Here is a 15,830-nt window from a genome sequence, read left to right as displayed (position 1 = left end):
CAAGTTTCTTCTTATTTTAATGTAAAATATACATTTTTAAAATGTACTGCTTTAGTCTTTTTTTTCTTTTCTTTTTTTTTTTAAGATAGGGTCAGGCCAGACGCGGTGGCTGACGCCTGTAATCCCAGCACTTTGGGAGGCCTAGGCAGGCGGATCACTTAAGATCAGGAGTTCATGGCTAGCCTGGCTAACATGGTGAAACCCCGTCTCTACTAAAAATACAAAAATTATCCAGGCATGGTGGCTTGCGACTAATTCCAGCTACTCACGAGGCTGAGGCAGGAGAATCACTTGAACCCAGGAAGCGGAGGTTGTGGTGAGCCGAGATCGCACCACTATACTCCAGCCTGGGTGACAGAGCAAGACTCTTATCTCCAGAAAAAAAAAAAAAAAAAGATGGGGTCATGCTGTCTCATCCAGGCTAAAGTGCAGTGGCATAATCATGGCTCACTGCAGCCTCAGACTCCTGGGCTCAAGTGATCCTTTTGCTTCAGCCTCTCAAGTAGGTGAGACTTCAGGCACATATGATGATGCCTGGCTAATTTTATTGTGTATCGTAGGGATGGGGTCTTGCTGAGTTGTCCAGGCTTGTATTTTAGTCATTTTTTAAGTGTACAGTTCAGTGGCATTAAGTATATTCACATTGTTGTATAAACAATCTCTAGAATGCTCTTCATCCTGCAAAACTCTTTACCTATTAAACAACTCCCCACTTCCCTCTTCCCCCAGCCCCTGGTAACCACTATTCTACTTTCCGTCTCTATGAATTTGACAACTCTTAAGAACTTCATGTAAGTGGAATCATACAATATGTGTCTCTGTGAGTCTGGCATATTTCACTTAGCATAATGTTTTTTATGCTAAGTGTTTTTTATGCTAAGGTTCATCCATGTGATAACACATATCACATTCTCATTTCTTTTTAAGGCTGAATAACATTATATGCTTATACCATATTTTGTTGAGCTGTCAGTGGATTTACTAAGACCCACTGTGACATTGAAGGGCTTACAAAGCCTTTCTCTTGCCAGCCTCCCCAGCCTTCTCTTTTGGGATAGTCTTTGCCGCCTTCTTTCAATACTATCACTTTTTTTTCATCCTATAAGAGCTATATTCTTTACACATGCCATTCCCTCTGGTGAGAATGATCTTTCACTACCCCCCCAACTCTTTCGCAACTTAAATATCACTTAGCCTCAGTATCTCCACATTTAGTTCCTGGGGTCCCACAAAGAAAGGTTGGTCATACTCCTTTCCCCACTTAATTATTTTTGTAGAACTCTATATGACTTTATGGTGCATATTACCACTGTAATTTATTCATTAATTTGTATGTGTTTCTGTAATGACTGCCTTCCTTGTCAGATGGTAAACTCCTGTGTATTTAATGCTGTCTCCCTTTTTTCTGTCATAGTGAGTAACTTATAGTAGGTACCTAGTAAGTAGTTATTGAATGAAGCTATAGATTGAATGAATGAATATTGAAAAGAGAAAATTTCAGGGCTACATTCTGAGAGCATTTGGATTTTGAAATGTCTGTGAGATATGAAATTACCAGTGAGATCTCAAAAAGTCATCTTGCCAGAGCATAGATCTTTGCTCTGTCATTTCTCTGTTGACTAAAAACTTTCATGAATAGATTCTTCGTTATTTGAATATGCTTCACGGCTTCCAAAACTGTAACCAACAACAACAGCAGAGACAGTTTCCATTTCCTGAGTGTTTATTCTCTATCAGGCTTTGTACTGGATGCTTTCCATGTATTACCTCATCTAAATCTCACAATAACTCTGAAAGGGAGGTTCTGTTTCATTTGTTTGTTTTTGATTTCTGTTTCCAAATGAGAAGATCAAGGCTCAGAGAGTTTAAATAACTTGCATAGGGTCACTCAGCCTGTAAGTGGCAGGTCCAGAAGTGGAGGCGGAGCTGAGTTTTGTGGCCTGGGATAGAGCCCACCCCTCCTCCTCTTCAACTGAAGTAGTCTCTTTTTATCTGCTTTACAAATGGGGTCTCTGCCTCAGTTTTCTTTGGAGCCAAGGTTTGTGGCTAAAGAAGAATTTGAAAACTCCAGGCCTGTAGAATATATTTGACTGGGATGTACCCTTTTCAGCTTCATGCTCTCCCTTCGCTACATCTCCCACTGTGCTTCCCAAAATGCACTTTGCTTTCTTCTGCAGCTAACAAGTTACTGTGCATCCATAAGGCAGTTTCCAGATCTCAAGATAGAAGTGTTGTGTTTTCTGCATGCTCCTCCCACAGGAGATCCATCCTTCCATCCTAGCAGCAGTCATCCTCTTTCTAAGTAGTGGCTGACAAGTTTGTCTCCACCACTAGTCTGAGCCTCTGGAAAAGATGGGCCAGGTCTGCCTCTTCTGAAGCTCCTTGGTCTGGCCCAAGATCTGGCACAGAGCGTAGGAGGCTCAGCCAGTGCTTGATGAGTGAATGCATATCAACTTAAAGTGGGTACTCAGAACTAACCAGCTGAGTTCAGAAGCCTGGAACACAAACTCTAATGTATACTCACAGAACCCCAGGAATGCAAGGTGGAGATGATCAGATGTATGAATCACATTCGGAAAAGAATGAAAATATTTCCATAATAAAATATGTTTCTTTTCTAAAACAGATGTGCTGTGATTGTTTCATGAGGAAGTAATTAAACATGTTTGATTAAAACATTCATAAACACTACCATTTATTCAAGGCTACTATATATGCTGCTCTCTTTATTGATACTTTATCTGTTGTGTCTGCTTCTCTTAATCCTCCGGTAAGGTGTCTTTTTAAATCTTCATTTTAGAGATAAGGAAACTGAGGCTCACAGAGATGAAGTAGCTTGCCCAAGGATAGTCAACTTCTGAGCAATAGATAGAGGTATGAACCTAGTCTGTCTGACTTCAGAACCAGTGCCTTGCCATCACCCTAACTGCTTCTGATCTTGTATTTTAGATTCTTTTCAGCTCCGAGCACACACATGCCCTTCTCCCTCTCAGCCCGCCCTGTGCCTAGCATGGTTTGTCTTCCTCCTTCCCTTTCCCCCTTCTCACTGCACTCCTCTCTCCATTTCCTTGTAGTATCTCTTTGATTATTGCCTCTTTGCATCCTGAAATGGAAATATTTTTGATAATGTCAATGATTGGACACTATTACATGTGGAAACTGGTGTTAATAGTGTGGTAATGTCACATTTGCATTAATAAATACAAAATGATACATTTTATTAAGGCCAAATTACCTATATTATGATTTTGTTTTCTTTATGTAGCCTTTAATTCTTAAGGATTTTTTAGTCTCATTTTATATTTTTTAAATGTATGTTTTTTCCTCCATTTAAAATATAACAGTGTAGTGAAAAGAAAAGTTGATCAGATAATTTTTTTTCTTTTATTAAGCATTGTCTAAACAGTGAGATACCTATTTGAAATTATATGAAATACAATACTCAAATACTTCAGTATGTTCTTTCTGGAGAAGTTTATGAGGTTTCTTAAAGGCTTAGATTCATTTATTTTCTGCCTCTCTTAGTATTTCAGCAGGATTAAGTTTTTTGAATCAGTGGATCAAGTTTTAATTTTCCTGTTCCTTCCTTATATTGACATATGCTTTGGCAGAACAAAAAAGAGACCTAAACATGTCAGCATGATTTTTGTTCAATGAATTAAAAACCATAAAAGTAACAAGATCTGATCCAAATCCCTAAACTCCTGACATGGTGGTTTTGTCCTTTTCAGTCCCAAGCTTCATATTACTGACTTTGAAGAGCTTTCTGCCTGGAAGCAGAAGTAATGGCAGCAGTGCATGATTTACTTGAGATAGATTACAAGAGTAAAAAGAATGTAGGCCAGAAAGATCGGGATTTGAATCCCAGTTCTCTCACTCATGCTCACGGGCCAGTCACTTAACGTCTGTGAGCCTGTTTCCTCATTTGAAGAGTTGTGAGGATCAATGAAGTAACATACTTAAAGTACTCACGTGGCCCGGGGGGTTTAATAATAGTAGTAAATAGACTCATTGTTATTTTGAGAATACCTTCAAATAGCTGAATCCAAAAGGATTTACATAAATATAACTGTTCCCTTCAGAGCTTATTCTTTCTCAAAATTATTTTTTTCTCAGCAGAGAAAATATAAGGTAGATGTTACTAAATCTTTAACAGCTGCTCATCACTATTCCACACTGAACATGTACCCAGAACTTGGGATTGTCCTTTCTTGAGCAAGAACCGTGTTGATTTGAGGGTCAGGAAGCATAAGCATGTCCATTTTAGGACCCGGGGGGAGCAGAGGAATGTTGTCATACTAAGACCATTGGCTTTTGTGACAGGCCAGCTTGGGTTTGACTGGGTTTGACTTTGTATAAGGTACCAAATTTCTTTGGGCCTCATTTTCTTCATCTGTAAAATGTGGTTTGTGATCTTACAAGACTCTCTGTGATATGGCTTCCCAGCCTCTTTTCTTGTCACTCCTTTCTTTGTTATCAGTGCTTCAGCCAATTCCTTAAATGAAACATGGGCTCTTGGTGGTTTTGTCCTTTTCAGTCCCAAGCTTCATATTACTGACTATGAAGAGCTTTCTGCTTGGAAGCAGAAGTAATGGCAGCAGTGCATGATTCACTTGAAACAGATTACAAGAGTAGCAGAAGGAATACAGGCCAGAAATATTGGGATCTGAATCCCAGTTCTCTCACTGGGAAGTTTGGTACCTTATACAAAGTCAAACCCAGTGTGCCCACGTTTGGGCAACTTAAAGCCTTTTTACATGTGTTTTCCTCCTCCTGGAAATTCCAGGAGTTCAGCCCACAGAGAGGAAAGTTACAAACTGCTGAACTGGTTGACAGAGTGATGTTAAATTCTTGGCCAGCAGTTAATGTATAGAATGATTTTGTTGAATGTTTTTTGTTTTTTATCAGAGTAACCAGAGAGCACAGAGAAATGCTGGTGAAACTGGCCAAACAGAACACCAACAAGGCCAAAGACTCTTTACGGAAGGTTCGCACCAACGCAATGAACAAGCTGAAGAAATCCAAGGATACAGTCTCGGAGGACACCATTAGGCTAGTAGAGAAACAGGTACTATTGCCAACAGATGTAGTAGTATCTGTGTATTCAACGCAAGGAATCATTTGTTCATGTTTGAGGTGAGGACAGTTAAAACAGAATACCTCTCATCATTCATTCACATTATCAACATTGACTTGAGTCTCTGTTCTGGGCCAGAACAGAGGGCCAGAATCTAAGGCCAGATTCAGAGGGATCCATAGAGGAGGATAAGACACTTGTATTGTGTGCCAGGTTTTGTGTGGAACACTTTATATTACTTCATTTACCCTCATCACTACAAAACTATGAGGTAGGTAGTAAGGAAACTGAGGTTCCAGTAAGTTAAATAGCTTGCCCAAAATCATGCTGCTGGAAATTGGTAGAAATCGGATCCATACTCAGGCAGACTGATTTCAGAGCCTTTACACTAATGTTCTCCTGTGTGGTTTTCTGGTTGCTGAGAAGTGAGCACTTAATGTTCTCAGTGTGCTGAGTAGTGGCACTTGAATAAATCTTAAGCTATTGGAGTAAAATAGTGAGTGACAAGGGGGAAAAGTAAAACCATATGTACAAAGGTATGGTGATATAAAAACAATATTCAGTTAGATCATGCGGGTTTGAACATAGGATAAGACTAGGGAATGAATAAAGAAAACAGAGTGGCTAGATAATAGAAGGAAGGTCTTGTACACCAGGTTTAGGGGTTTGAACGTTAACATGTACAGACTTTCTCACATTGTGCGACTATATAAGTCATGTGGCCATAGTAATGGTACACAACTACCCCAAAACTCAGTGATCGACAATATCAAAGCATTATTTCTTATTCTTATTTCCATGGGCCAGTTGGGGTGTAGCTATTCTAGCCTGGGCTCAGTGGGCTTGACTCCAGATCTTGGATTGGGTTCAAATCTGCTTTATATATCTCTTAATCTTCCGGAGCCAACAGGTTTCCTAGGGCCTCTTTTCGTGGTAACAGCAGATGCCACGATCATAAGCCCAACCACTCAAGTACATTTTAAACACCTACTCTTCTCACATTTGATTGGCCAAAGCAAGTCACTTGGGCCAAGCTCAATATCTTTGGTACAAGGAAATACATATATTTATGGAGGTCTGGGGAAAGAAGTGAATATTTGCTGAACAACATCTAATCTACCAAAGTACCATAATCACTTGGGTAGCTTATAAAAATCCAGGTATCTGGGGCCCCATTTCCAGAGATTGAGTCAGTGAATCTGGGATAGAGCCTAGGAATCTGTATTTTAAATCCTTCTCAGGTGATTCTCATACAGAGACATGCTTAAAGGGTTTTTTTTAGATGATGGAGAGAGCACATCTATGTTTATGAAAGATGACTGTAGTGGCCAGGTAAAAAACAGATTGTAGGGGGCAAGACTGAAGGCAGGGAGACCAGGGAAGCTGCTGCAGAAATCCAACCAGAAAGTGATGGTGACTTGAACCTGAGTGGCACCTGTAGAAAGATGTAGAGATAGAATTAGTAATGTTCAATGTAATATAAAGGGTTTGATAGGCCTTAAAGCCTCCTCATCCACGATAAAGCAGCATTTTAGGGAGATTGAACAGGCGTGTGGGCTGGATAGGGAGTGAAGAGAGAAGCGAGAAACAAGGAGAAACCTGAAGAAGTCCATAAATTGACTAGCTGCTCCCCTTCTCCTCCATCAGCAGTTAAAATGCTAGTTTTACTAGCAATTTACTAGTAGGAGAGCCATAACAATCACCTGGCGGGGGGAATTTTAGGTGGCTTCCTGGGCCCTACTCCTGCATTTTCTGATATGTTTTCTGATACAGTAGCTCTGCCTAGAAATGTATATTTTTATTTTACTTAATTTTATTAATTTATTTTTCTTGAGATGGGGGTCTCACTATGTTGCCCAGGCTGGTCTTGTCATCCTGGGCTCAAGTAGTCCTCCTGTAGCTGGGATAACAGGTGCGCCCAGCTGGAATGTATAGTTTTAAAAAGCTCTCAGGTAATTCTGTAAAAGCACGTGTAGAAGATAATGACCTAGAAGATTGTTCTACACTTGTTGTCCTGTGACCTTGGGGAAGTTGCTTGACTCTTTGGAGTCTGTTTTCTGTAAAAAGGGATTGGTCATTTCTGCCTTGAATGGTTTCCTTGGTATGCTAGAAAGCACCATTAGTGTACCTGACACCCACACACTCAGAGCTCCTCTCTTGCCATCTCTCTGCCCTCCTCTTTCCCTATATCAGCTAAAAGAGGAGGTTCAGAGATTAGGCGGGCCTTTCCTGAGCACTGACCAGGCCTCATTAATAGTCTGGGCCCTGGCTCCAGCTGGGCCAGCTCCTGGTCTTTCTCCCAGGGGATTTCTTCACTGCTTTGCCTTGTCATTGCTTCTTGGTGGTAAGCCTATGGACCTCCAGGGCCTGCCAGGCACTCCTCACTCAGCAAGCCAGGACATCTGCCTCAGGGACTAGAGCCCATAGCTCCTTGAAAGAGGAAGAATGATCAGATAGCAAGCATTCTTGATAAAACCCTCTTGACAAAGACCTTGCTGGAAGTCTTCACTCATTAGCACTGGCTTTTTGCCATCCTCTTCAGATAAGAATTTTTCTTTAGTGCTTCTTACTGTTGATTTTTTTTTTTTTTTTTTTTTTTGAGACGAAGTCTCGCTCTATCGCCCAGGCTGGAGTGCAGTGGCTGGATCTTAGCTCACTGCAAGCTCCGCCTCCTGGGTTCACGCCATTCTCCTGCCTCAGCTTCCCGAGTAGGACTACAGGCGCCCACCACCTCGTCCGGCTAGCTTTTTGTATTTTTTTTTTAGTAGAGACGGGGTTTCACCATGTTAGCCAGGATGGTCTTGATCTCCTGACCTCGTGATCCACCCGTCTCGGCCTCCCAAAGTGCTGGAATTACAGGCTTGAGCCACTGCGCCCAGCCAATTACTGTTGATTTTTGTTAAAGTGAAAATAGCTGTATTAGTTTTGCTGTTAAAACAATGAAGAAAATAATTGAAATCTCATCACTCAGATGACTATTGTTAACATTTTAGTGTAGAACTTCAAGTTCTCTCTCGAAACAAGAAAAAGAAAAAGTATCATACTATTTATATGACACAATATATCATAGACATCTTTCAAAAAATAATATTATTTAAATGTTTATTCTTTTTTTTTTTTTTTTTCTCACCCAGACTGGAGTGCAGTGGTGCAATCTCGACTCACTGCAACCTCCACCTTCTGGGTTCAAGGGATTCTCCTGCCTCAGCCTCCCGAGTAGCTGGGATTACAGGCATGTGCCACCATGCCCTGCTAATTTTTGTTATTTTTGGTAGAGACGGGGTTTCACCATGTTTGCCAGGCTGGTCTTGAACTCTGACCTCAGATGATCCTCCCGCCTCAACCCCCCAAAGTGCTGGGATTATGGGTGTGAGCCCAGCTAAATGTTTATTCTTAACCGGGATAGTTAATAACTTAATTTACTGTCATAGAGTTAAAAGTTTGGAATAAGAGAGAGCCTTATATACACTTCATGGTATTCTTTCTGCTGTCAGAAGGCCCCAAACTGGAATTTTTGGGGGGTGTGTGTGTGTGTGTGTGCGTGTGTGTGTATGCGCGCATGCATGTTTTAAAGATATAAAACAAGGCTATGGCTGATTGTTGCTTCATCAGACAGCTTTAAAATTTTGTTTACTTTTGTTCCTTATTATCAAAGTAATATATGTTCATTGGAGAAAATTTAGAGTACAGAAGACTGTTTAAAACAATGGGGGAAAATTCATCCTACCATCCCACATTGGAGGGCAACCGTTCTTAACATTTTGGAATATTTCTTTTTTCCTTTTTTTTCTTTAAAAAAAAAAAAAAAAAGGCCGGGCGCGGTGGCTCAAGCCTGTAATCCCAGCACTTTGGGAGGCCGAGACGGGCGGATCATGAGGTCAGGAGATCGAGACCATCCTGGCTAACACGGTGAAACCCCGTCTCTACTAAAAAATACAAAAAAGTAGCCGGGCGAGGCGGCGGGCGCCTGTAGTCCCAGCTACTCGGGAGGCTGAGGCAGGAGAATGGCGTGAACCCGGGAGGCGGAGCTTGCAGTGAGCTGAGATCCGGCCACTGCACTCCAGCCTGGGCGACAGAGTGAGACTCCGTCTCAAAAAAAAAAAACAAAACTACATATTTTTAAGCATGGTTGACAAAATATAGTATATATGCAATTTTGTATTCAGCTTTTTATTTTCTGTTTGACCTCAAAGGCATTAGCATTTTTCATGTCTTGAAAAACTCTTTGTAAAACTCTTTCTGATGCCTGTTAAATAGTTGGTGTTGTGGTGTTCACTTTCATAAGCCCTCTTTTTGGACATTTTAGTTTGTTTAAACTTTTTTCTTGTAAGGTTGCAGTGAGTATATATATATCTCTGTATCTTTGTTGAGATTTCCTTAGAATAGACTGGAACGTCCCAAGTGTGGAATTACTGTACAGAGGGATTGCATATTTTTAATAAGATTCTTGGTACATACTACTGTGTTTTTAAAATATATATGTATTTAATTTGCCTTTTTAACCCCTAACACTTGAACCTAGAATTTTTTATCTGAGCTGAAAATGTTGCTTATCTGGGAAGTGTTGCTTTTATTTTCACACTCTATAGAAAAGATTGTTATTCTTTGTATAAATCCATATGACCTTTCTAGAGGATAATATACACTAAAATCCATACAATTCTGATTTAGCGACTTAGGAATTTGCCCAAAATAAATAATCAAGAGCCTTATTTATAGAAATGTTCATTGATATATATAATAGTAGAAAACTGGAAACTCTATAAATTTTTAACTGTGGGAAGTAAATTGTTTTACATTCATTAAAATCTACATAGAAAGTTATAAAAATATTTTATAGACATGGTAAATTTTTTTGGAATTTGTTTTTAAAAGGTACATTATACTGCCATTTGATTTTATTTTTATAAAGGAAAGTCACATGTACATAGGGTTGGCAGCTTATACATGTCAAAATATTAAAGGTGGTCATTTCAGAAGATGGGATTATAAACAATTTGGATTTTATTTTGTGTGAGATTATCTTTTTTAACTTTTCAAAAATCTTTTGAGGTCAGATTTTTTAAAGCTTTATTATAAAAATGCTTCTTTAATTTTTGGTGTATAGGAATGAAATGATAGGCCAGGCGCGGTGGCTCACGCCTATAATCCCAGCACTTTGGGAGGCCCAGGCAGGTGGATCACGAATTCAGGAGATCGAGACCATTCTGGTTAATACGGTGAAACTATGTCTCTACTAAAAATATAAAAAATTAGCCGGGCATGGTGGTGGGCGCCCATAGTCCCAGCTACTCGGGAGGCTGAGGCAGGAGAATCGCTTGAACCCGAGAGGCAGAGCTTGCAGTGAGCCAGATCGTGCCACTGCATTCCAGCCTGGGCGACAGAGCAAGACTCCATCTCAAAAAAATAAATAAATAAAAATAAGAATGAAATGATTCATTTGTAGGTTCTATCCCTGTAGTCATGTTTGACCCCCAAATTTCCTCAACTGTTCCCCCACCCCCGCTACTTCCCAAGCCCGCTTCCAGGCAAGCTTTGCTGAAGAGGGACCGGGGTCTTCCCGCTCAGGACTCTGACATCTGCCAGCCTGCTGTTTCACCTTGGCTTTGGTTTGCTATAAATGCGCCTGCTGAACATTAAAGTACTTGGCAGAAACCACCAGTAACTCTGGCCAAGATCCTTTCACTGCTGCCTTTCCCTGAGAAACAGTGCTGCTCTGAAATGAGCAAAGCTGGGTGCTAGCAGAGCTAAAGGAGGGAAAGGCTCCTGGCAGACGGGTGGCAGGCAGGGAGCTGGTCCAGGCAAGGCAGTGGGTGTTTTGAGCTAGGCCTCAGGAAGGATGGCTGATAGGCAGGCCTGCCACAGGAGTGTACTCCATGCTCCTGCCATTCCCCTTTTCTGTCCCTGCCTTTCATTTTCCTGAATTTGTAAGTAGCAAATGTGATGATGATAACGATGATGACGATGTTATAATCTCTATGAGGCAGTGCATTATATTGGCAAGGGTTCTTGCTTTGGAGTGGGACAGGCCTAGATTAAAATCCTGGCTGTTTTACTTCTTAGCTGTTAACATCGGCAAATGGTGTCATCTTTCTGAACCTCTGTTTCTTCATCCACAAAGTGGGAGCACAGGATTGATACGAGGACCAAATGATGCTACATACTTAAAAGTGGCTAGTATGGTGGCTGGTCTTCAGTAATTTTTCGCCCTATTTCTTTATCCTTCTCTTCTCCCCAGTCTTGCGACTTTAAATGTAGAACTTGGATTGACTCTTAATGTCCCTAACACAGCCTGTCTGGAATGAGGAAGGACTCGGCCAGGTGCTATGGGACCCCTCCAAAGGGGAATAAGAGCCTCAAACTGGCCATTAAGATGGGTGAGTTCCTGGCTCAGCCACACCACTGACTTTTTTTTTTTTTTTTTTTTTTTTTGAGACAGAGTCTGGCTCTATCCCCCAGGCTGGAGTGCAGTGGCGCAATCTTGGCTCACTGCAAGCTCCGCCTCCCGTGTTCATCCCATTCTCCTGCCTCAGCCTCCCACAATGCCCAGCTAATTTTTTGTATTTTTAGTAGAGACGGGGTTTCACTGTGTTAGCCAGGATGGTCATTGTCAATCTCCTGACCTCATGATCCTCCCGCCTCGGCCTCCCAGAATCCTGGGATTACAACCACTGACTTTTTATATGATCTTGGACTGATCAGTTAACATTCTGTGCCTTGATTTACTCCTCTGTAAAATGGGGATAATACCTATTATACCTACTTTATAGAGGCTATGTGAGGTTGTTGGATTTGAATGAAGTAATAGAAGATAAAACACTTTTGCATTCCTACTATGCAACTGTCAAGTTAAATAATGTTTATTATATGGTAAAGAGAGATAACAGTCTTTTGTATGTTATAGGGATTGTGTGCAATAATGCTCGTAAAGTTTTAACCAAGTGTCTGACATGTAGTAAGTACTCAGTAAGTGGAAGCTGTTGTTGGCCTTGTTGCTATTAATCATCATTATTTTAAGACGTCTGATAAAGGTAGAAAAGATGAACTTATAGGCAGGCTGTCCCCAAGAACACCTTATGCTTGTACTGTGGTAAAACGTTAGTAAATATTTTCACTAATTTTTTTTTTTTTTTTTTTGAGAGAGTCTCTGTTGCCCAGGTTGGAGTGCAGTGGCACCATCTCTACTCAGTGCATCCTCCACCTCCTGGGCTCAAGCTATCCTCCCATCTCAGTTTCCTGAGTAGCTGGGACTACAGACGTATGCCACCATGCCCGGCTAATTTTTTGTGTTTTTTTAAGAGATGGGATTTCCCCATGTTGCCAGGCTGGTCTCAAACTCCTGGGCTCAAGTGATCCTCCCACCTCAGCCTCCCAAAGTGCTGGGATTACACGTGTGAGCCACCAACCACACCTGCCCTATTTTCATTAATTGATTAATTGGAAAGAAGTTAGGAAGTGATAGTAAAAGTTATAGTAACACGAAATAGCAAATAACCAGTTTAAAATGTGTTTGCATATTCATTTGATAGATGAGGAAACTGAGAGTCAAAGTGGGAAAATGTGACTACACATTTTCACCCCACTAATTTCACCCAGAACCCATGTTATCAAATTGTTACCCTAAGTACTCTCCCTCCTCCCAGTCCCCATCCTTGTCCCCAAACTACCCTCAAAGCCATTTTTCCAGAGGAGGCTTTCAGCCATCATTCCTGGCTGTCCCAGGCTGCCAGCCTGCAGGTGTTGGAGTACTGCTGGGCACCATGCCACACCGCATGCAATGCAGCCACAGGAGGGCAAAAGCATCTCAAGGCTTTGTGGCTAGCTGAGTGAGGAGGGACCAAACTGTCATTCTGAGTCCAGCCACTCTTGCAGTGTCTGGCAGCCCCCAGGTGCTTTGCTTTTCCAGCTGAAAAAATGTACAACTGTTGCTATGGTGAGAGCCTGGCCACCTCCCTGCCCGGGACCAATTGCTGTAAATCCTTTTTAGTTTCTACCCTTTTTAGTGCATTTGGTTCTCAATTCCTAGCCAAGGCCTGTGGTCTGCAAATAAAGATATCCAACAGCCGCTATGCTGCTGAGCATGCAGATCCTTGGCACCATGCTGCAGCCCTCAAAGCCTCCTGCCTAAGGCTTCCTGCTTTCAGTCTCTTTTAGACATAGGAAGGAGGCTGCAGCAGCTACTATATTGTATTGCGTTTTGTTTTTCATTCTTAGAGGGAGTACATGTTTATTGCAGAAAATTTGGAAAATATAGAAAAGCACAGAAAACTTTAATAATTATTCACTTAGTGTGTTTTTCCTGAGAACTTGATATGTGTTAAGTCCTTGGCTGGATGTGACAGAGATGGACATGAACGATACATTACCTATCTTCCCATCACTAAAATATAACCACTATTAATATTTTGACAAGTTTCCTTGCAGCTTTTAAAAATACACGATTTTTTGTTTATATATTTTAGAGATCATTTCTACTATGTATATACACAATTTTGTGTCCTGCTTTTCTTCAGTTCAAGGATAATGTGAGCATGTTTCCATGATATGTACTGGAATGTTATTCATATTAACACCCTATCCTTAAGAAGTAGAAAATCTTAACCATTTTTAATGACTATATGTATTCAACTACTTCCCCATTCTATAACTTTAGATTTTCTAATTTTTGTATTATTAAATATAAAGCTGGGATAAATATCTTTGTGTATAGAACTTCAGAAAATTTTTTCAGATCCTGTTCATGTGATAATTTCCCAGTTGAGAGATTTTGGGGTTAAATGGTATGAACATTTGCATCAATCTGAATTTCTATCAGTGATACATGAGCTTATCCATTTCATCATAGCTTGCTGGCATTGAATATTGTAATTAAAAACCACAGCATCAAATTTTGCTATGATAGCTGAATTGTATCTTGTTTTAATTTGCATTTCTTTGATGTCTGTTTTCCATGTTTGTTAACCAGATGTACCTCATTTTTTTTTTTCAAGGCTTTTTTTTTCCGCCTAACTATTGGGATCTTAATATTCTTATTATCAATTTGTATGAGGGCTTTATATACAAAGTATTTGAGGTGTAGGAAATTCTAGAGGCTCATTAAGGAACAGATAAGACTAGCTTCTCTATATTGTAGATTACTAGTTAAGAATTTTGGGCTGTGGAATCTGAATACTGTGGATTAAATTTTGTCATTCTAGCTTTCTAGCTATGTGTCCTGAATAAGTAATCTAAATGCCTCAGTTTTCCTGTCTGCAAAATGGGGATAATAATAGTATCTATCTTACGGGTTTGCTGTTAGGAGTTAAAAAGAATATATATATATATATATATATATATATATATATATATATATATATGTATATATTNATATATATATATATATATATATATATATATATATATATATATATAAAGTTCTGAGTACAGTGCCTGGCTGGTACTTAATGTGAACTTTTGTCTCTATTATTATTTCTCACATAACCTTTTCATGTTTCTGGAATATTCATCCCCTACCCTTTTCCAGCCCCATTAATCAGGCTCTCTCTTTTTGTGTTCTTGCAGATCAGCCAAATGGCCGATGACACAGTGGCAGAACTGGACAGGCATCTGGCAGTGAAGACCAAAGAACTCCTTGGATGAAAGTCCACTGGGGACCAGCAGTACTCCAGAGCCCAGTTTCTGCTGGATCCCATGGGTGGCACATTGGGACCTCTCTCCCTCCCCCATCCACACAGAAGACTGTCACCACTCTGACAGAAGGCTGTCCTTGTGAGGCCCAGACTTCCAGTGGAACACTCAGACTTGTTCATTCTCTTCCTCCTTCTTCTGCTCTCGGCCTTCTGACATGGGTGACTCTCAGAAAATACTTGCTGCTGGCAAAGGGCCTTTACTCAGGCTTTTGCTTTGACTTGATGTCGCCAAGGGACTGAGGCCATTGGCAGGCTTAGTACCACCTGCTCCTCATCTTAGGAGCCTCCTTTTCAAGTAATTAGGCTCTGTTCCCATTTTAAAATTCTGCTTGGGCTGATATTGGCCTTCACCTGTGACTGGACACTTTACTAGAGGCCCATTTTCACTAAACAATAAAATCTAAATAAATTGGAAGGAATAACAACCACAAAGGAAAGAATAGAGTTGGTCTGGATTGATGATCACTGAGGATCTGTATGTGAAGCACCCAGAACAGTAGTTTTGCTTCGGAGTCATCTTCACACATGCTGTTTTCTCTGCCTGGATCTCTCTTCCCCTCCTTACCTGGCCAGTCCTGTTTATTATCAGGCCTTGTCTTGGATATCACATCCTCTGGGAAGTCTTCCTTTCCCCTCTAACTTAGGGCCCTCGTTACTGGCTCTCATAGCATAGTCTACTGCTTTGTACGAACTCTTAAGTATCCTTTTTGCATTTAATTAGCCTGTATATCCTCAGAACTTTGTGTAATGCTTGGAGCACAGTAGGCAGCCGTATGTTGTATTGTGAATAAATTGCACATAGTAGCTACCCAGAAAATGCTGACTTCTTTTCTTTCTGGTATTAATACTGTCCTTCTATCATTTTCCACTCTGGTACTTGGTCTCAACATTTACTTGGCAGTGAGACACCTTTCCCCCAGGGCCTGCCCATTGTTGACAGACAAGTGGTTTATTGTGGCCTATCTTTGGATGCTGGGTTATTAGGTTTTTCCCGCCAATTATTTTTTATTCATTCATTCATTCCTAATATAGCCATTATGAGTTGGGCATTATTTATAATCTTG

General features: G+C 40.6%; 1 protein-coding gene across 4 annotated transcripts in view; it reads left to right on the top strand.

Annotated features, from left to right (window-relative positions):
• MRRF (mitochondrial ribosome recycling factor) overlaps window positions 1-15,580 on the top strand; it is a 65,688-nt gene extending 50,108 nt beyond the window's left edge. For 2 of the 4 annotated variants that reach the window (XM_025359057.1, XM_025359060.1), the window contains exons 6-7: window positions 4,909-5,068; window positions 14,639-15,580. In XM_025359057.1, coding sequence (XP_025214842.1) covers window positions 4,909-5,068; window positions 14,639-14,716 — 238 coding nt within the window. In that variant the 3' untranslated portion in view covers window positions 14,717-15,580. The remainder of the gene's footprint in view (window positions 1-4,908; window positions 5,069-14,638) is intronic. The other 2 variants (XM_025359058.1, XM_025359059.1) reach the window with 2 other exon arrangements.
• Window positions 15,581-15,830: the final 250 nt, after the last annotated feature.

This window comes from Theropithecus gelada, chromosome 15 (assembly GCF_003255815.1).
Source record: "Theropithecus gelada isolate Dixy chromosome 15, Tgel_1.0, whole genome shotgun sequence".
Classification (NCBI taxonomy): Eukaryota; Metazoa; Chordata; class Mammalia; order Primates; family Cercopithecidae; genus Theropithecus; species Theropithecus gelada.
This window is presented reverse-complemented; position numbering and strand designations above follow the sequence as displayed.